Below are 22,102 nucleotides of genomic sequence, written 5' to 3'. Positions count from 1 at the left end.
TACTGACTTGTCTCTTATTTCTCCACCCGTCCTGGAGTGGCAGCTCTGTGAGGGTAGGATCGAGGTCTGTGCCATCTTTGTGTCCCAGAGAGCACAGCACTGTGCACAGTCCAGAAAAGCCCAAGGTTTTACTGCCCAGGAATGCCCACTGGGGTGCTCCCCAGTGCTGTAGCAGGGGTTCCCCAGGGGCCCTGACAGTCTTACCTATGACAGTCAGCCGGGCGACATGGGACTTTGCAGCCCCAGCGTCACTCTGGGCCTTGCAGAAGTACTCCCCGGCCTGGTCCCGCTGCAGGTTCCTCAGCACCAGCTTGCTCTCGTGTTTGTAGAGGGAGGGGTCCAACAGTGTGCTGTTATGGTACCTGCAAGGGATGGAGAGGGACAGCCTGAGGGGGCAGTAGGAGGGCTGGTATCCTTGGGGACAGTGCCAGGAGCAAGGCAGATGGTGGACGGGTCCCTGCAGACACCAACACCACCACTGACTCAGCTCATTCAAGAACATTGACTGGTCTGGGAGTCAGGGGACTCGATTCTGAGTCTCAGCCCCACCACTAACTGGCTATGGACCCTTAGACAAATCATTTCACATCTGAGTTTCAGCTTCCTGTTCTATGAAATAGGAGCAGTGATTCCTAGCTGACTCCATAGAATTGTTGAGAGGGTCAAACAAGATAATGGCTATAAAATGTTTGTGAAGGGTAAAGGACAGCCACTGGGGACACTGACCTTGTTTGCCCTTGTCTGGGAAATTAGGGCTGGGGAACCTGGTTCTGTGTCCCAAGGATATGAGTCAGGACCCCAAGACCAGAGCTGCTCTGGGGGGACCCCAGCTTTGATAGGACAACAACAGGGCTTGCTCGTTGTCTGGGTGGCCTCAACCCTGCTGGCCCCCACTTGTAAGTGCCCGTTTCCTGGCTCTGCACCAGGGCCTTACTTGTAACTTTATTCTATCGGTTATTGTCATGATTAATAAGTCCAGACCCAATGCAAGAAAGCTCTGGTTTCCAAGAGGAGAACTGGGCCAGGCAGCTGGCAGAATACTCACCAGAAATACTTGTCTGGTTTGGGCTTCCCCGTGGCCTTACAGCACAGGGACACACTCTGCCCAGCTCTCCGTGCTTTTGTCTTGGGGTTCATCACAATGTATGGAGTCTCTGAGACAGAAGATGAGACATGGTGTTTTGGGTTTTTCTTTGTGACAGGTTCTCCAGAGCCTTGCTCCCTCAGGTATTTTGACATGTGTTAAAATTGTACAACTTCACACACACCACCCAGCCCCTCTCTAATGGTCCTAATAAGTAGCTGGTCCAGAATGGAGTCCACTCCCTCCATCTACGCAGCCTGGAACCTGCTCCCATGGCCTCTTGGGCAGCATCTGGGTGAGGCAGTGGAGAACCAAGGGGACCTTGTACCAGCCAAGATTCCCAAACACTGCCATTGAGACAGTGCTGGCTGCTCTGCTGACTCCAGCAGAATTTTCTGGCCATTCTGCACCATTTCTGAATTCCCCCAGCCTCTCTCTCTATGCCCTTCAAACGTTATACTGTATTGTAATTGACTATGTTAGATAAGGTGACCAGAAAAGAACTCATACATTTGAGGGAGCAAGCCATGCCAATATCTGGGGGAAGAACACTCCAAGCAGAGTATATAGCAAGTGCAAAGGCCCTGAGGCAGGAGTGTGCCCGTGTGTTTGAGGAACAGATAGGAGTAGAGTGACTCAATGTGGGTGGAGGGGACTATAATAGGAGAGGAGAGGGGAAGAGAGAAGAGAAGGAATGGGGGGTCTGGCAGATGATGTTGGGACTTGGGGATTTTTGAGTTTTACTCTGGGCAACCTGGGAAGCCAGCTCTTAGTACTGTAATCCTTTTATTTAAAAGTCCAGCCTTCTCCCCAGCCCTATCCCAGAGAAGTTAAGTACCTGCCCTCATGAACTCCGCCTTGATGGTGGCTGCCTTCAGTCTAGTCTTAGGCATTGTGAGACTGATAGGGGCAAACTTGGTCTTTGTGATCTTCAGGATGCTTTTGCCATCAGGGCACAAGCCAGGGACTCGGAACCTCCCGCTGCTGTCCGTCTGGGTCAATAGCTTAGGTGTTTTGGTCAGGATGTAGACAGTAGCCCCTGAGGCTGGGGCACCCCCAGGGAGGGAGACAGCCCCATACAGCACGAAGTCCTGGCACATGCAGGCGTCACAGTCAGCATTCACCTGGCCCATGGGGCAGGTCAGGTCACAGGCTGTGGAAGAAGGGGCCACATGAGGAGGGCATGTGTGGATTCTGGCCCTCCTTCAGTCACGTCCCAGCCTGTGGACTCACATATGCTTCCTCTCCCCCTTAGGCCTTTGTTACCCTTCCTCATCAGCCTGCATGACTAATTCCTACTCATCCTTCAGGACTTAGCTCAGGACACCTCCTCTAGGAAGCCTTCCTCAATTCCCCTAAGCTATAATAATTGACCGTGCACTATGCTCCCATGTTATCCTCTACATCCCCCATCGGTGCACGTAATAGATGCTCAGTTAATACTTGATGAATGAATGGATGAATCTGTCTCAGTCTGACCCTCTAATCTATTCTAGGCTGCTTCAGCCCCAGCCCCATGCCTGCCCAGTACCAAGAGCAGGGGTAGTACCTGAACAGGCCTGCTCCATGCAGAGCCGACCCTGCTCGGTGGCATCATTGCACAGTGACACCGTCTCCGCCAAGCAGGTGCGTGTTCGGGTCTGGACCCCAGGGTGACCACAAGCAGCAGAACACTTGCTCCAGGGAGACCACGGGCTCCAGAGGCTGTGCTCTGTGTCTTGGCGCAGGGATCCTGCAAAGCAGGAGCAGCAGATGGTCTGACTTCCCTCTCAAAGGGACTCTGTCAGGAAATCTGACCCAGAGGCTGTTTTTTCTCAGAGAGCAAGGCCTCCATTTACATCATAGATGTCACTGATATTTCTATTTCCTGCAATGATCTTTCCAACAGATGGACATCAAGAGTCTTGAGGAAGTGGTGTCTCTAAGTTTTACAAAAACACCGAATGGCCTAGGGGTGGCCCTGAGAGGGACTTGTTGGCCAAGCACTGGGACTTTGATGCGCTGTCCTAGGAGGTGCAGGGATAGCACCATCTTACCCTTTACCCATGCTCCTGAAGAAGGGCCCCCCGGGAAGTCAGGGCCTGGGGCCTCAGTGACATCAAGCCCCCTCTGCCCACCCTCCTCACCTCTGGTCTGAGGCCTGTGTACAAGAATGGAGGCCTCGGACCTCACTCAGGAGACCTTGCTCAGCCTGAGCTCCCACTCCAGACGACCACCACTGCCTCCTGGGCCTGCAGGGTCAGGCCGTGTTCACTGGCAGGATCCTGGGAGGGGAGCGTGCATATCCAAGAAGTGGGCAGGCCTGCAGCTGGCTCTGAATTATCCAGTGTGGGGAGAGGGGATGGAAAGAGCACGAACTCTTGGGCTCTGCAAACACAGGCATGGGTTTAAATCCCAGCGTTCCATTTATCAGCTGTGTCGTCCCAAGAAGTTACCTAAACTCCCTGAACCTGGAATAACTTGTCAAAATGGAGATTCCTCACAGGTCAGTTGTAAAGGTTGAGTAATGTAGATAACTAACAGTGTCTGGCACAGAAGAACTAACATAGAAACTGACACTTAGTGGACCTTCACCTGCATTAAGCCCTCTACGTTCATTATCTCATTTAATCCTCATAAAAACCCCTACGAAGGATTACTAATATTACCCCTGTTCTACATGTGAGAAACCTGAGGCTCAGAGAGCTTCAGAACATTTGCCTAAGGAACGCAGTAGAGATGGTAGGCCCAGATTCAAACCAAGCAGCCCAACTGCAGAGCCTGGGGTCTTCACCACCGTGCCACATGCACTCAGTAAAGTGGATTGAAAGGAAATTACCCATCAACACAGAACACTATTGGGAAGATTATGGTTCTCATGACACTAATGGGTTATTATGGAGTCAAAGCATGTGTATGTGTGTGATAACCAGAGTTCCCGTAGCCGGACGCAGGTCCTGGCTCTCCCTTTGCAGAGGCTGGTGGGAGGTAGCGGGTGGGGACTGGTCAGGCTCACCTGGCGGGCAGAGGAAGCGCACGGTATAATTGGAGCAGTTCTGGCCAGGCCGCTGCTCCCTGTTGAGGCACCAGAAGCCCTCAAGGGGGTTGCCATGGACCACTTGGCCAGTGCTGCCTGCGGGTATCCAGTCGGTGGTCCAAGCCTCTAGCCGCAGGGGCCGAGGACACACCCGGTCCCCGTAGTAGAAGTGAATGGCATCCAGCCGCTCGTAGTCGCCCCACCCACCTGGGTGGTCGATGTTGAACCACGTTGTCCACTCCCCAGGACCTGAGAGAGAGCCAGGTAGGAGAGGAGCCAGGCCCTGGAGCTCCAGGTGAGCTCAACCTCTGCAAGTCATCCCTAATACCCCTCACCCGTCCCTCACTGGTCTCAGGCCCTCATCGCATCTCTCTCTCCAGCATCTCTCCAATCTCTTACACTTCTGCACACCCTACTGCCAAAGGTTCTGTTAAAGCTCTCAGCAGCCTTGGCTGTACCATGTCAGAAACTTCCTGCCTGGGTCTCTACCTCCAGCTTCCTCCGAACCCATCCCCACCCCTCTCCAAACACTGCAGTCAGGGTGAGCTTTCTCCACGTGGCTTGGGCCACATCACTCCTGGCTTTAACTCTCTTAACCAGGCATTCAGGTGCTGGTGAGCTGGCCCCTGGTATCTCTCCATCCTCATCTCCCCACTCTCTCCCTGCCAGCCTGTGCTCTGGCCCCAGCAAGCCCTACAGCATTTCTGGAAGCTATCAGGCAGCTTCATGATTCTGAGCTGTCCTATATACTTGGTCCCTCTGGCTGGACAGAGATGTAGGCCAAATGCCTTTTTTTTTTTTTTTTTTGCCACACCGCACAGCATGCAGGATCTTAGTTCCCCCACCAGGGATGGAACCCACACCCCCTGCAGTGGAAAGCATGGAGTCTTAACTACTGGACCACCAGGGAAGTCCCCAAATGCCTTTTAAAAGTGGGTTTCAATCTGTATGACAGACTCTAGGTCCTTGTTATACAGCAGAAACTAACACAACATTGTAAAGCAATTACACTCCAATAAAGATGTTAAAAAAAAGATATCTAAATATATATATATATATTACAACCATGACCATTAGCCAAGTAGCTACAAATAAAACATTTTTGAAAATTAAAAAAAAAAAAAAGTGGGTTTCTATGGAGCCCTGACATTGTTCCCTGGCTGCAGAGATCCTCTTAGCAAGCTCAGTAAAAACCCTCCCCCCAGTCACTCCCTGCTTCAGCCACAACTCACTGTCCAGGGGGTCAGCAGGCTTGGCAAAGATGCCTGAGGTCCTCTTCCCAGGCTGGACTCTTCTCACCGACTGAGTGAGCATCATCTGCCTCCCTGAGGGCCAGGAGGATAAGTGAGAGGCCAAAACAGTTACAGGGGCCCAGCAGGGTCCTGCTACTAGTCTCTCAAGACATAGGGAAGCAGTGTGATGTGGAGGATGGAACATAAGTACTGGGTGTGGGTTCACATCCCCACTCTGCCACTTACTGGCTGTGTGACTTCACAAAAGCTTTATTCCTTTAAATCTGTTTCCCCATAAAATAGAGCTGCATCAACAATCACCACATCATAGGGTCCTGGTGCATATTCAGGGTGATGGTGAAGGTAAAGGGACATGGCATGCAGCGCATGGTCAACGAATGGTGGTTCTCTTTTCACTCTTGTTCTAGAAAGGGACCATGGGATGCTGCTGAGCAGCTGGGGCTCCTACTTTAGGGTTTGAGCCTGTTCTTCTTGGCGGAATGGAACCTCACTTTCCTCATCTGTAAAATGGACATATTAGTTCCCACCGCACATATGGTGGTCCAGTTGGCATGAGGATTCCATGAGGTAACACAAAGTAAACATCTCTGAAGTATACGGAGATTGAGACTGTGAGCCCCAGTCACTCTGCCACTTCCTGACTGTGTGACCTTGGGCCAGATACTTAACTCATCTGACCTCTCATCATAAAGTGAGGATAATAATAGTTCCTATCTCAGAGGATTGTAGAGATTAAATAAGCTCATTCATAAGATCCACTTAGAACAATGCCTAGCACAGAATGTTTGCTGAATAAGTGTTAGCAACTCCTTTTAGCTCAAGACCTGGACAATAGATGTCCATTTCCCTTCTCCTGGCAAAGTTTGGCTTTGGGAATCCACCCTCACCCTCATAGAGCCTAACTGGAGGAGTGGTCCTTTAATTTTCTGACCCCAGGCTGGCAAAGTCTGCCTGAGGAAGGGTATAGGGACCTCGGGCCACAGGCAGTGAGCCTCCAGGCCCACGCCACCGGAGGCTGCGTTGGGGGCTCCAAAATGGAAAGGAGAAAGCAGAGCAGAGCACTGCAAAAGCTTTGAAAGGTAATTAACTCTCACATGAGAGAGCCAAATCAGTATTCTCTTTGCTGCTTAATTGGGGTGATAGGAGCTCTTTTAATCAAACTAATCTGATTTCCCCTCAGATGGCTGAATGTTAATCATCTTCCCCAACAGCAGCTGTCAGGGTAGAAAGAGCAAGGCAGGAGGTGGGCACATGTAGGGTTTGGCAAGATGCTGAGACAGCCTTTGTTCCTGCATCTGTGGTCACAAAGCCTGCAGTGCTCGCTGCTTTATGAGAGGATTTTGAGCATATTTTTGCTTTACCTGAGTATGTGGCTAGAAATCAGGAAAGGAAGGGGAGATGGGAGAGAGTATACAGGATAGTGCTGGGAGCTCTGATGCTTAGAAGCCTTGGGGAGCCCACCAGGCAAATTCTCTCCACCTGTTCCCTTGAGAACTCAGTGTCACCAGAGAATGGGGTCAGAGGACAAGGAGACCAGAAGGGGTTCTGGTGTCTCTGTGAAATTTGGCTACAGGGTCTAAATGAATTTTCATGAAACTAAAACCAAAAATCTGGCTGTGAGAACTCAGTGATCCCTTTTGCTTTGGCTATCAGAAAGCTCAGAGCTAAACTTAACACTCAGGGGCGGTGGTAACCCTCTTATCTTTTTTCCGCCTTCTGAGTGACACTTACCCTGCTCCTCACTTAAAAGATTCTGTTCTGTGAGTTTTAATATTGGGACTTATCTCAAATCCTTTAGGAAAACAAGCAGGGTATAAATTATGAATAAATAGACAAACCAGCCTCAGGTCTTAGTGCCACTGCTGTGGCTTAAGGCAGATGCAGAGCCGGGTCCCAGACCATAGTGACTTCATTATGACAAGTGGGGAATTAGAGAGACAGTAGATACTTAGCCTGTACCCAACAGAGAGGTGACCTCTAGGACCAGGAAGAAGAACACGCAGGCCTTGATCACCACCATCTTTCCTCCAGGTCCCATGGGGAACGTGGCAGGAGTTGAGTGAGGGCTCCTTCACAGAGTCGGATTGTCCCTGGAACGTGATCCCCTGAGAAGTTTCTCAGATCAGTGACCTGCAAAGAAACAAAGCTTGTCAGGCTCCACTTCTCTGAGTCACCTCTTAGGGCTTGAGCAGAACTATTTCTTGACCTATCAAGGGTGAAAGGTGGACAGAATGAAGTCTTGTGAGAGTGACACCTGCCCAAATTGCAAATCTGGGCAGCTTGGAAGATGCAGAGAGTCAGACTCTGAGTTCACATGAGGCAGACCTGGATTCAAACCCCGGGTCCAGGTGCCAGGGTCCCACATCGAGATAGGACACAAGTGACAGTAGGGGTGAGAAGTTTCCTTGACAATGAGGAGGGGCCTGGGCTCACCCGCGGCAGCCTCTGGGTGACTCATTAATCACTTTCCAGACCCGGGCTTGGGGGCATGTTTTGCTACCCCTTGGTGGGGCTCCCACTCTCACACAACAGGCCTACGTATTAAGGCTATGCAGCCCCTGCCCCGACTACGGTGGCGCCTCACAGGGCAGGCCAGCTGAAGGGTGCAGATGCTTTAGACACACCACCTCCATGAACACATTCCCAGATGTGCACTGGCTGCGGCTGGAACACATTTCTGGCCTGTTTGTTTGGGGCGTGGCTGGGAGTTACACAGCCAGAGCCTGCTGAGGGAGAGCAGAGGGGACGCACTGGGAGAGGCTAGGGCCCCCCAGTAACTGCTGAGCGTGGGTTACGGGGAGAGGAGAGCAGGCCTGGCAATAGGGCAAGGACGCAGGGGGAGCGGCCCAGGCTCCCGCTCAATTTTCTCTCTCCCCAGAGCTCTGGCCAACCCAGAATCGGACGAGTGCCTGGAAATTCAAAAGTGATTCCCTTCAACCTCCAAAGTCCAGGGTGTGGTGAGAAAAGAGAGATTCCTCCTTTCTAGAAAAAAGATTCAAAAGCACTTTGTTGGGACTTTCCTGGAGGCGCAGTGGTTAAGAATCCACCTGCCAATGCAAAGGACACGGGTTCAAGCCCTGGCCCGGGAAGATCCCACATGCCGCGGAGCAACTAAGCCCGTGCGCCACAACTACTGAGCCAGCTCTCTAGAGCCCTTAAGCCACAACTACTGAGCCCACGTGCCACAACTACTGAAGCCCGCGCGCCTAGAGCCCGTGCTCCGCAACAAGAGAAGCCATGACAATGAGAAGCCCACGCACTGCAACGAAGAGTAGCCCCCACTCACCACAACTAGAGAAAGCCCACGTGCAGCAATGAAGACCCAACACAGCCAAAAAAAGAACACAAAAACCCCGCAAATAAATAAATAAATGTATTTTTTAAAAAACAGCACTTTGTTGTCCCAGAAGAACAGACCAATCCCATGCTGCAGCATCCAGCTCTAAGCCCACTAACTCCACCACCACCTGTTTCTCAGCCCAGAGGACAGAGCACGGGTGTCCCCGAGGTCTCCAGCTCTCGTGTGTCTCATCCCAAGCTCCCAGGCTCTGAGCAGAGGGCTGAGCGCTCCGTGGGCCTGCACAGCGTTCAGTCTGGAACTGCTCCGCAACCATCTGGGAAGCCGAAATGGCCTGAGGCACCTTGTGGAAAAACCATTTCCCATCTGGCAGCCCGTGGAAGTTTCTTCAGCATATGCTCTGCTGGTGAGGCTCCCCATCCCACGGGTCCCAGAACTCTCGGAGAAAGAAGACTGGCTGACCGCAGGAAAAAAGCAGAGCGCCCAGAGGTACAGAGATCCTGACTGGGACCCTCTGAGGGCCCCTATCCTCAGGTGGGGGAGGGAAAAGACCTTGGGTCAATGGGAGAAAGGAGAGAACTCCAAAGCAGAAAGGGGAGTCTTCTCTGGGGGAGATAAGGGGTGATCAGGAATAGCTGAGCCAGGCAGTGGGGTGCAGGGATGGGCTGAGGAGAGTAGGAGTGGGGCTCACCGTGTCCTGAGCGGGACTCCTCAGCTGGGGAGTCCAAGTCTTCCTCTCCCCAGCAGTCCAGCCACTGGGCCTTATATAGCACAGCTGGTGGCTCAGCCTGTGGCAATGCACCACGGGAAGCGGCCGCGAAACCAGATCCAAGCCTGAGGAAGCTCGGCCTTCCCCACCCCTCCCCACATCCCCTGCAGACTCCAGGGGCCCGGATTTCGCTTCCAGATCCTCAGAGGGAGAGGCTGCAGGGCCTGGGGATGGGCCAGGTGGGCAGCTGCCTGGGGCTCCATAGGCCAGAGCAGAGGGATGGGTGGGGAGGCTGTTGGGCACTGAGCAGCCTGGGAAGCGGCCAAGGGCAATTCTACATGTGAGCAGCATTTCATAGCTCAGGAGGTGGGATGCTCTTGCCTAAGCTTTGCTTGCTGATCCCTCGCATGGCCCTGGCCCTGCACCACCTATGCAGAGAAAGAACTTTGCTGGCCTTAGCACATACCCCAAGCTCTCTTAGGGCCACAGATCACCTCGCCTCTCAGCTTGGGGAGCTTGGTCTGAGTTGGGCAACTACTCAGCTTCTGTGGCTTCTGAGGGAGCACTTAGGGAACCTCAGAGGGGACAAGGGACAGAGGAATGGTGGGGCACAGGATGAGAGTAGTTCTTCCTTACCTTTGCCTGCTTCAATTTGGGTACCTGCCTATACCCATTGGACCCGAGAGGAGCTCCTGCATGCGGATTCTCTGAGATCCTGCCAGATGCTCATATGTGCGTGTGTGTGTGTGTGTGTGTGTGTCTGACTTTGGGTATGGGTGCCACCAGCAGTGAACAGCAGCCTTACCCATAGGTGGCACAGGCAGATGCTTGTGTTTCCAGACTTCACCCGCCTCCCCTGCAGCATGAGTTTGCCTGTCGTCACAGGCAGCAGTTCTGTAATTTCAGCGTGCATTAGAATCCCCTGGAGGGCTTGTTAAAACACAGATGCTGGGCCCCTCACCCAGACTCTCTAGTTCAGTAGGTCTGAGGTGAAGCCCGAGACTTTGCATTTCTAACAAGCTCCCAGGTGATTTTGATGCGGCTGGTTAACAGACCACACAAGGAGAGAGTACCAGGTGGAGGCAGAAGATGGGGAGGGGTGAGCCAGGGAGACAGCAGGAGCTTCCAAGGCCTGCCTCATGTCTCAGGCTCATCTGGCCTGGGCTGGGTTTTCTGCCTCATGCAGGGCCTGGAGATGGAGGCCTGGCCCATGTGGCCCTCCACACCAGTGTCAGCTCACTCTTTCCACACACCCTCACTGAGTGCCTGTTTGGGGGCAGGCTCCAGGCTGGGCACTGGGAGGCCATAGGGAGGAGATGTGTCCATGCATTCAGAGGAAAGAGCCTTGTATGGAAATGATCCCACAGTGTAGCTGTGCACACTCTTATCCAGAGAGCTGTGCGTGTGTGGTTGTGTGTGTCTGTGCCTGTGTATATGCTGTATGTGTGTGTGTCTGTGTCTTTCTCTCTATGTGAATGTGTGTATGTGTGTGTGTGTGTGTGTGTGTGTGTGTGTGTACAAACAAGGGTTTAGGAGCTCTGTTTCTCTGAGCATCATCTTGGACAGGAGCTGTTGGGGGAGAGGAGGATGGTGGAGGAAGGATGTTGAGCAGGGACAGCCCCTAAGCAGATGTGGGGCACAGAGCTGGTTTGCTTTTTCTGTTGGAGCCTGGTCTCCCTCCTGGCCCCCAGCTTTTGGTCCATAGATCCTGTAGTAGGCCCAGTCTGGTCCAATTATTATCAGAGCCAAGCCATGAAGCAGCTTTAGCCTGAACTAAGTGAAGGCAAATTCTGAACTGAGTGAAGCCCCTGAGAACTCTGCTGGTCCATGGACAGACAAAGGCTGAACCACAATAGCCTGATCAAATAACAGGAGAAAAACAGGAACTTGGGAGTCAAAAGCCTAGTGCTGGCTCTGTTGCTAATTTTGATGTGTGATCTTGGACAAGCAATGACCCAAGTGACCCTGGACCTCAGTGTCCCCACCTGTGTAACAGGAGTTTGGACTGAGTGAGCTCTGAGTCCCCCACCAGCTCTTACAAGATTTGATAAGATGCTGACAACAAACACTGCAGAAAGGAGAGAAAAGAAGAAATGACAGCTCCAAAGAATCTCACCAGAGGTCAGGAGGGAGGCCAGAGAAGCTACCTGACCACAGAGTCTAGATAAGGAGAGCAAGGTAGACAGGAGAGGAAGGTGGGGAAAGGTAAACCAGAGGACCAGAGGTCAAGGTCAGGGTAATCAGCTGCTTTCCAAGGCCTCTACTCAATGGAACCCCAGAGTATGTGAAAGAGGTCTCCCCAGCCTCCCAAATGCACCCCTCTCTTCTCTTTCTGTAGTGGGAGGAGGGAAGCCTATAAGGTGAGGGCTTGGCAAAGTGGAGCTCCTTAGGCCATGATTCCTGCCTAGGTGTCCTTGCTTGGCCCAGAACTCACACTGAGGCCCCATCTATCCTGCCCCAGTGGCCAGAGGGTATTGTCATGGTTGGCACAGGCTGAGGGACTGTGAGCTAGAATCCCTGGGTTCTGATTACAGCCCAGCCAGTTGTGTCCCTCTAGCTCATGTCCTCCTACCTCCCCCATCAAAGAATCCTTTCCTGTCCCCAAGTGGGGCTGAGCTGTGAACTGCACAGGGCTAGACTGGTGGAATCTGAGCCCGCTCCCAGCCAGTGCTCCCAGGACTCCTTTGAGGGAGAGGCCGCTGCTCTCCTTGGCCACGACCTTAGGATAGTCAGGGCTTGGGAGGCGGCCACAGATCTGGACTGTCCAGGGCCTGGCCCAGATGGGTCAGCACCAGCCATGAGTGGCCACCTGGGGCTTCTGCAGGCCAGGCTAGTCTGCTACAGCTCCAAGCCCTGGCTTGGAACACATTGAAACCCATCAGTCACTCCCACCTCTATCCAGGGGATTGAGGGGCTTGGAGCCAAGTTTAGCCAGGCCAACTGTGACCCAAGCCTAAGGCCAGGGGTCCCCACCCTGCTGAGGGGAAAGGAGCTTGGGAACACTGGGAAGGGTCTGACATGATGCTGGTGGCTCCAGAGGAAGGTGCTGTGTCTCTAACATGCTCTCTGACCACCTCTCCCATGCTCCCATCATTGCCTCCCTGCAGCCTGAGGGGGCTTTGCAGGCCTGGGTAGGGACAAGCCACTAATGATCCCTGGAGACTGGAAGACTTGACTGTAGCTCTGAGTAACCCTCAGGGGCTGCTGACCCAGTATGTATGGGAGCCTAGACACCCAGAGTCTACGGGAGTGGGAGAGCTCGCTCTCTGACCCTGTTGTTCTCCTCCCTGTCCTAGATACAGTCTGTCACTGTTCCAACCCAATGCCTTTTTAGTTTTATTCCTCAGCTTCCCATCTTGAAATACAGCCCTTCCTCCCCTCCCATGTGAATGTCCCCCACCTTTCGATGCCCCATCTCAGTCTCCTCCCTCCTGCCCTCTCTGACCACCTAGGTCCACCTTGACTATTCCTTCTCGGGTCTCAGATGATAATGTTCACCATCCTGTAATATACAAGGCACATTCATGGTCATCATCTCATCTTCAGCCTCACAGTTGATCTGCGAGGCAGGGATGACCACACCCATTTTATAGAGGGAAAACTGAGGCTCAGAGAGGTGAAGTCACTCAGACACAGTAGGTCTTCAACTCAGAGTTGCCCCTGGGAACCGGTGACCTAGTGTAGACCTTGTCATGGGGTGCCCTCAGCTCAGAGGAGACACCATGGAAATGACACTCCAGCCATATGCTCCTCAGCAAGAACATACTAGAACACTCTGGCTCTGCCTGCCTGGCACATACACCCTGCTTCCCATACATACACTAATTTCAAAAATGTCCCCATCTAACATGATCCAGCTATCTATCGTACTGTGGTGGGTTAAATATGGCCACAAGTTCTTTGCAACTCTCCCATTATGAGGTGGAGTCTCTTTACTCACCTTTGACCTGGGCTGGCTTTGTCACTTGCTTTGAACAAAGGAATGACAGAAATGACACTCAAGAGACTTTGCCGCCTTCACTCCCCAGGAACACAGTCCTGAGACCACCATATAAAGAAGTCAATCTATCCTCCTAGAGGATAAGAGACCACATGAAGGAGAACTGAGGCCCCCAGCCAACAGCCAGACATGTGAATGAGGCCATCTTGAATTTTCCACCTCAGCAGTTGCATAAGTGAGCCAGGTAAGACCAGCAGAGAAATGGTCTAGCCACCCATAGAATCGTGAGAAATAATAATCATTGTTTTAAGCCACTGGGTTTTGGGGTGATTTGTTGTACTGTAATAGATAACTGATATACACGCTAAGAGTAAAAGATCTTTCAGTTGCAAGAGACAAAAGCATAACTCAGATTGGATTATGCAGGAAAGGAAACTGATGGTTGTTATAACTGAAGTCCTGGGAAAAATTGGATCCAGGGACTCAAACAATATCATCAGGACTGCTCTCTTTCCATTTCTCAACTGCTTCCTCTGAGATGGCTTTTTTCCCAAGGAGGCAGTAGCACAGTATGTATTTTCCCAAGTTGGCTGCAATGATAGCTCCCATTGCGCATGTTCTTGTACAAGGTGACTGCCCTACTCTGCCATCAAGAGGTGGGGTGGGATAGGGAGGGTGGGAGGGAGGGAGATGCAAGAGGGAAGACATATGGGAACATATGTATATGTATAACTGATTCACTATGTTATAAAGCAGAAACTAACACACCATTGTAAAGCAATTATACTCCGATAAAGATGTTAAAAAAAAAGAGGTTGTAAGACACTCTGTCTTATACTCTACAAATGAAAAAAAAAAAAAAAAGAGGTAGAATCTAATTTCCTTCCCCTTGAATCTGAGCTGGGCTATGACTTGCTTGTAACCAAGAATGAGGTGAACTTCTAAGGCTAGGTCAGAAAAGGTCATGCAGCTTCCACTTGGGATGCTTGCTCTGGGGAAAGCCAGCTAACTACCCAGAGACCACCAAATCAGAGAGGCCTGGTGTAGGTGTTCTGGTGGGTAGTCCCAGCTGAGCCCAGCCTTCCAGCCCTCACATCACCAGTCATGTGAGTGTAGCTGTCTTGTACCCTCTAGGACAGACCAGCTCATTTACCAGATGGATGCCACTGAGTGGCCTCAATCAAAGTCATAAAAAGCAGAATGGCCCAGTCAAGCCCTACATGAAATCCTGACCTACAGAATTCAGGGGATATGATAAAATGATTATCATTTAAGCCACTAAGACTTGGGGTAGTTTGTTACACAGCAACAGTAACTGGAACAGATGCCATTCCCATGTATTATCTTCCAGAAGCTCCAGACTCCCTTCTAGCACATCTCAAATCTCCAATGGAAAAAGCATGCGGCTTCCAGCAGAAGTCCTGGGAAGGGCTTTCATTGGCCCATTCCTGACCCAGTTCCTGTAACCATGTGGGTGGAAAGCTCTGATTAGCCCACCTCCAGAGGTAGGGGTAGATCATCCCACTGGAATCACATGGACTGATTTTTCTCAAAGGAAAATTGTGGTGCTGTCCCCAGAAGTAGGAAGAACGGATGCTAGGAAGTAAAAAGTGACACGTACCCACCTAAAACACAACCACAACCACAACCACCCCTTTCCTAGTAGGAGTCAACCCGAAATGTCTAACTACTAACCTTGATACCAGTAGTTGAATCCTGATATCAAGAGACCACTTTAACAGCTGTCAACCTCAGCATTTACACTCCCTTTGTTCTGCTGCAAACCTACCCATGTATGACTTCCCCTCACCCTGTAACCATATCAACACATTCCAGAAGAGTTGAGCAAAGCTGAGCAACTATAATAACAACTCCAGCTTGGAAAATGGAAGAAAAACAAAGAAACCTTCAGAACTATGTAAGCCACACGGGTTGCTGCACGCACTGCCGCCTGCCGGTCAGCACCTGGTCTTGTAAGGGTGTGCTTACTCCGCACAGGTTGTAGGTGGGAGCAGATTCCCTGAGAATGGGCCATGGTCTGGCAGATCTCCCAAGACATGTCAGGTAGAGCCCTCCACCTTGCGTAGTGTGCTCACTGTGGTCATCACAGAATGTTCTTCAAGCTTAAAAAAAAAGGTCACCTCACTGTCCCTGTGGTGACTCACCATGGTCACAGCCTTGAGTTTACGTCTTAGTGTCCCCACGGTGCCCTGCTGTTTCTCAGGGACACCCACATTCATGATTTTGTACAGGATTACTGGGTGCACACTTACCAGGGAGTCATCGCAAGAGTGTTCACACTCCCCTCCTGGACTAGTCACACTCAGTGGGATGTGTTTGCCCTGGTGGTTCATCAGGCTCGCCCCGAAGCATCTACCAGACTCTGCTGCTTGCTTCCCATGACCCGAGGCCTCTTTTCATGACTCCCCTGAGAGGCCCCAGGTGGCTCTGGTTGTGGTACGGCTTCAGCTCTGACCATGATGCTTGCTGGCAGCCCAGAAGAGCCTGCAGTAGTGATGGGGGTGGCATCAGTCAGGGGTGAGGCGAGGCGGATGCCAGGTAGTTGTCCTCTCTGGCTGTGCATTCCTGGGACCCGTGGACGTTTAATGGGTTAGAGCTGTGGAAAGTTAAGTGTAAGGAGCCTCCCTCTTTCCAAGCAGAATCTTTCACCCACACAACGCCTGGGCCATAAAGATGTGGGACTCCAGATGGCCCGGGTGAGCAGGCAGGGACGGGGAAATGGAGGTTAGAAAGGCCTTGGTGAGCAGGCTTAGCCAGACAGGGTGGGACAGAGGAAGAGAAACAGACATGGGCCTGCACAGACCATTCTTAGTGGGCTGGCTTTTTGTTCCCAGAAGCAAAGCAGTGTTCAGGGTGGCTGAATTGGGGCACTTTTCCCCCCAGGAGAACAAGAGCTTTGAGGACAGAATGTTGGCCAGTGACAGGGAAGGCAAAGAAAGGGAAGAAGAAATTTGAATCCCACTTCCCATTTTTAAAAATTGAAGCATAATTTTCATTCTGTAGAAGTCACCCTTTTTGAGTGGAAAGTTCTATGATTTTTGACAAATGCAAACTATCTTATAACCACCATCACCATCAAGATACAAAATATTTCCATCACCTCAGAAGCTCCCTTTGCAGTCAGCCCTCTCCCCCATCCCCAGCTGCTGACCACCACTGATCTGTTCTCTTTCCCTGTCATTTTGCATTTTCAAGAATGTCCTGTAAGTGGAATCCTTTGGTATGAGCATTTTTTAAAAAAAATATTTATTTATTGGGCTGCGTCTGGTCTTGGTTGTGGCGTGCAGGATCTTCACTGTGGTGCACCGGCTTCTCTCTAGTTGTGGTGCATGGGCTCTGTTGCAGTGCACAGGCTTAGTTGCCCCGCGGCATGTGGGATCTTAGTTCCCTGACCAGGGATCGAACCGGCATCCCTTGCATTGGAAGGCGGATTCTTAACCCCTGGACCACCAGGGAAGTCCCTGGTAAGAGCCTTTTAAGTCTGCCTTCTTTCACTTAGTATAATCATCCATGTTGTTGCATGTGTCAATAGTTCATTCCTTTTTACTGCTGAGTAGTATTCTGTTGTATGGATGTGCCACAGTTTCTTTGTCCGTTCACCAGTTGAAGGACATTTGGGTTGTCTCCAGTTTTTAGCAACTACATTTTCGCTATGGATATTTATGTACAGGTTTTTGTGTAAACATGTTTTTCATTTCTTTTGGGTAAATATCTAGGAGTGCGATTGTTGGGTTATATGTGAAGTGTATGTTTAACTTTATAAGAAACTGTCAAACTGTTTCCCAGAGTGATTTTTCCATTTACTTTCCAGCCAGCAACATGAGAGTTCCAGCTGCTCAGCATTCTCATCAACACTTGATACTGTTAAAGTTTCATGTTTGACCGTTTTTAAGCGTTTCCCATGGTTGTGTAGTGCGTCTTGTTTTAATTTGCTTTTCCCTGGTAACCAATGATGCTGAGCAGCTTTTCATACTTTTTTAAAAAAAATAAATTTATTTATTTTATTTATTTATTTATTTATTTTTTTTTTAAAGTTTTACTTGATTTTATTTATTTATTTATTTATTTTTGGCTGTGTTGGGTCTTCGGTTCGTGCGAGGGCTTTCTCCAGTTGCGGCAAGCGGGGGCCACTCTTCATCGCGGTGCGGGGACCGCTCTTCATCGCGGTGCGCGGGCCTTTCTCTATCGCGGCCCCTCCCGTCGCGGGGCACAGGCTCCAGACGCGCAGGCTCAGCAATTGTGGCTCACGGGCCCAGCTGCTCCGTGGCATGTGGGATCTTCCCAGACCAGGGCTCGAACCCGTGTCCCCTGCATTAGCAGGCAGATTCTCAACCACTGCGCCACCAGGGAAGCCCTATTTATTTTATTTTTGACTGTGTTGGGTCTTCATTGCTGCACGTGGGCTTTTCTCTGGTTGCTGCGAGTGGGGGCTACTCTTTGTTGTGGTGCGTGGCTTCTCATTGTGGTGGGTTCTCTAGAGCCCGGGCTCTAGGCGTGCGGGCTTCAGTAGTTGTAGCACGCGGGCTCAGTAGTTGTGGCTCATGGGCTCTAGAGCACAGGCTCAGTAGTTGTGGTGCACGGGCTTAGTTGCTCCATGGCATGTGGGATCTTCCCGGACCAGGGCTCGAACCCGTGTCCCCTGCATTGGCAGGAGGATTCTTAACCACTGTGCCACCAGGGAAGCCCCCAGCTTTTCATACTCTTATTTGCCATTTCTATGTCTTCTTTGATGAAGTGCCTGTTCAAATATTTTGCCCATTTGTAATTAGGTTATTTGTTTTCTCATTACTGAAATCTGAGTGTACTTTATATATTCTAGATACAAGTCCTTTATCAGATATGGGGGGTTTTTTGTTTGTTTTTGTTTTTTACTTTTTGGCCACAAGGCATGTGGAATCTTAGTTCCCCAACCAGGGATCAAACCCAGGCCCCGTGCAGTGGAAGCACAGAATCTTAACCACTGGACCACCAGGGAAGTCCTTATCAGATATGTTTTGAAAATACTTTTTCCCAGTCTGTATCTTGTCTTTTCATTTTCTTAACAGTGTCTTTTGAAGAGCAGAAGCTCTTAATTTTGATGAAATCCAATGTATCAATTTTTTATTTTATAAATTTGTGCTTTTGGTGTTGGATCTAAGAAATTTTTACCTAACCAACAGTCACAAAGATTTTCTCCTATGTTTTCTCTAGGAGTTTTAGGTTTTACCTTTAGGTCTATGATTCATTTTTAACTAGTTTTTGCACATGGTGTAAAGTGTGTGAGTCAAGGTTCCTTTTTTGCATGTGGATGTCCAATTATTTCTGCACTATTTGTTGAAAGGAATGGTTCTCCATTGACCACCCCCCCTTTTTATTTTAACACTGTGGCTCTTCAAAGCATTGATGCCAGCACCCTAGAGCCTTCTCCATGCACAAAAGTCAGTAGCATGGCAGGAACAAATGCCTCTCTTGCCTGATCCCAAAACAGGACTGCTTATGCCCAAATAAGACAGACTTTTCAGTGGAACAGCTCTTTTAGCTTTTACTTACAGCCCTTCTGCTCTCCCCAGGACTCAGACACGGGTCTACTGAGAACTGCCCGAGGAGACTGCTAAGACTGTCAAGCACGTTGCTGGATCCAGAACTGCCCCTCCTCTCCAATGACTCTCAGATCTCCCTAGAGGCCCCTTGAACAGAGAGGTTCTGAATCCTCTACACCCAACTAATCAGCTTCCATCAAACAGCGGAAGAATGCCCTGAGTAGGCAGCAGCTACCTTTACCTTTCTGGCTGCTTTCATCTGTCATTTTCATTTGAGCCTGATCATAACCAGTGAAGGAGAAAGCACACTGTGCAAGGTGTACCAGGCTTCTGCCAAGGCCTGGCTCTTGGGGATGCTTAGGAACTTGAGTCAGGCTTGAACCCAGGCCAGGTCTCCTAATTTCCTGTCCTCTGATCTTCCCATATCCTCACAGTGGCCTCATACAGGATGGAGGAGAGAGTTGGCTGCTCTCTGGAACGCCAGGGAGATGAGGGGGCTCCTTAGCTGGTTATGCACTTTAGGGAACAAGAATGGTGACTCACTCAGGCCATTCTGAAAAAAAATGGAGGCTTGTTGTAAAGACAGCTGAAGTCAAGAGCTGGGCTGAGGCAGGCCCCTCTCTCAGCCCCTCAGGCTGCCTGGTGTTTCTCCTGTGGGGTATCTGCTTCTCTCTATATGGTAGTTCTGCCTGCCTCTTGCTCCTCATGGGTCCATCTTCTGCACTTTCTTAGTTCAAATTCCACCAGGAGCCATTCTGATGGGCTCAGCTAGTTGCCATCTCCACCCCTATTGGGTGGAACGATTCCCAAGAAGCCCACTTCACCAGTCACCTGCCAGTGGGTGGATGGACTGGGTTTAGGTCAGATGCTCAGCCTAAGCCAATCAGTGGCCACTGTCAGCCAAACACCAGAGTAATAGTGCTTCCCTAAGTAGGGAGCAGTGGGTCTGCAGTTACAGTTAGATGGGGATCTGGGGTGTGGTGGCAGCATTAGGGTTACATGCACAATATGGGAGTTTATCCTCCTACCCAAAACAGGCAGACACATGCCCTGAGCCCTATAGCCCACACCACTCCCCACCTCTGAGCTGCCCCAGCCCCATCATTTCCCACTTAGACCCACCCTGAGTTGAAGAGCTCTTTGCTTCACCTGGAAATGCTGTCTTCTTTCAATTGACTGTGAGCTCCTGAAGGGCAAGGCCCATGCCTTATCTCTGTGTCCCCAGCACCTGGCTCAATGTCATAAATTCATAGATCCCGAGGGGGTAAGGGACTTACGCAAGGCCATTCATGGAGGGAGGGGCAGAGCCACGGTGGAGCAGGTCTCCTGTTCTGCAGCTAGGCCTCCAGTCGGCTCCCTGGCATCTCACTGAGATGTGAAGCTAGGGGACTACAGTCCCAGTTCTGGGTCTGCTGAGGCTTCTGGCTCTGCCCTGAGACACTGAGACATCCTCCCTTGAGGATGCAGGCCCAGCCATGACTCCTGACACCTGGGCAGCTCTGAGTCAGTTCTAGGGGCGAACGGCCTGCCCTGCTTGAGGAAGCCTCCAGGGGATGCTCAGAGCAGACCCACAGGCAGCCTGACCCCAGGTTCCCGAATGTTCCACTTCCCACTACGGGCCTCATGATCCTCAAGGCCTGAAGTGGGAGAGGGACGCGGACAGGCAGGCTGACTCAGCTGCTCCAGCTTAATGAGGGATCTGAGCAGCTTCAGGTGGGAATAACGGCAGCCTAGGTTGTGTGCCTGCTCTGTGAGTGTGCACTGCGAGTGGCTGTGTGGGAGCCTGTGAGCCCGACTGGGCATGTTGTGACGCCTGTGTGCCCACAGTCAGCTCTGACCCCCAAGTACAATGTGACCTTAGGCATTTCACTTTCCCTCTCTGGACCCCAGTTTCCTCCACGATAAAATGAGAGGATCAGATGGGCCCTAGAGCTCCCTCCTCTTCCTCTTCCACCACTGCTCCTCACCCCTCCCTCCCGACCCTTCTAACTTTTCAACAGAGCAGCTCTCCCAGCCTCTGATGCCCTGTCCCTACAGATCTCCAGCTATTGGGGCCTCATCTCCTACCTCCAGTTCTTATTAAAACTTTTACAGGGGGGCTTCCCTGGTGGCGCAGTGGTTGAGAATCTGCCTGCCAATGCAGGGGACACGGGTTCGAGCCCTAGTCTGGGAAGATCCCACATGCCGCGGAGCAACTAAGCCCGTGAGCCACAACTACTGAGCCTGCACGTCTGGAGCCTGTGCTCCGCAACAAGAGAGGCCGTGATAGTGAGAGGCCCGCGCACCGCGATGAAGAGTGGCCCCCGCTTGCCGCAACTAGAGAAAGCCCTCGCACAGAAACGAAGACCCAACACAGCCAAAAGTAAAAATAAATAAATTAATTAATTAATTAAAAAAAAAAAAACTTTTACAGGGACAGCTCTCTCACCGAGAAGAATGCTAGTACATTCTCCACTACCTTGTACATGTGTATGTGTTTATATGTAACTGTTTGTGACTACAAGTGTGTCTGTACCTTAGTGTGTATGTGATGGGCAGAGGGAAAGGGAGAGATGGCAGGGGCCCCCATGGGGAAAATGGGTCCATTTGCTTATGTCTCTGTGTCTCTTTTCCAAACACTCAAGAGATAGGCTTCTAATGGCATGTACCCACACTCCAGCTTTGTGAACATTCTTTTAATATCTATTTGTAGCAAGACTCAGCCAGGTACCACATCCTCTAGGAGCCCTTCCTGGTAGCCTGGGGCTGAGCTAACTACCCATCTCCTGCCTCCTACAAACCCTGTGCCCTGTGTAACCCTCCAGCAGAGCATTTATCACATTCTATTGACATTGTCTGTTTCCTTGCCTGCCCGCTCTCTATGGTGAAACCCCTACAGGACAGGGACCGTGTCTCACCTCCTCAGCATCCCAGCACCTGGAACCTTCAGAACCTGGCCAGCCCGGCCTCACATGTTCTCAGTAAGATATTCCACCCTCATTGGCCCCACTCCCCTATGCCCACCATGCCCTCTGCCGTGCAGGGTAGACCAAACCTAATACACCTATGGGGCTTTCCGCCTGGGGTCACCACCCTGGGACCTTCCTGTGGCCCAGGCAAGGCTCCCGCTAGCCCTGAAGACGGAGGCAGCCTGGGATCCAGGGTGTGGGTGGTCGAGCTGATCCCGCCCCACCCCATGGCCTCCACTTCAGGGAGCCTTCCTCCTTTTTTCTGAACTTTCTGGCCCTGCTGTGAACCTTACTGACGCCCGTGGGCTTTTAAT

At 51.2% G+C, this 22,102-nt stretch overlaps 1 protein-coding gene across 5 annotated transcripts in view; it reads right to left on the bottom strand.

Moving 5' to 3' along the window:
* CILP (cartilage intermediate layer protein) overlaps positions 1-22,102 on the bottom strand; it is a 33,887-nt gene that overhangs the window by 4,686 nt on the left and 7,099 nt on the right. The window contains exons 2-9 of one of the 5 annotated variants that reach the window (XM_007166016.3): positions 15,574-15,805; positions 7,313-7,483; positions 5,333-5,425; positions 4,080-4,349; positions 2,634-2,816; positions 1,923-2,237; positions 1,046-1,154; positions 205-362 (exon numbers count right to left, since the gene is read on the bottom strand). In XM_007166016.3, coding sequence (XP_007166078.2) covers positions 205-362; positions 1,046-1,154; positions 1,923-2,237; positions 2,634-2,816; positions 4,080-4,349; positions 5,333-5,425; positions 7,313-7,391 — 1,207 coding nt within the window. In that variant the 5' untranslated portion in view covers positions 7,392-7,483; positions 15,574-15,805. The other 4 variants (XM_007166019.3, XM_007166020.3, XM_007166015.3 and 1 more) reach the window with 4 other exon arrangements.

Source organism: Balaenoptera acutorostrata, chromosome 3 (genome assembly GCF_949987535.1).
Source record: "Balaenoptera acutorostrata chromosome 3, mBalAcu1.1, whole genome shotgun sequence".
Taxonomy (NCBI): domain Eukaryota; kingdom Metazoa; phylum Chordata; class Mammalia; order Artiodactyla; family Balaenopteridae; genus Balaenoptera; species Balaenoptera acutorostrata.
The sequence above is the reverse complement of the archived record's forward strand: the minus strand, read 5'-3'. Positions and strand labels throughout refer to the sequence as shown.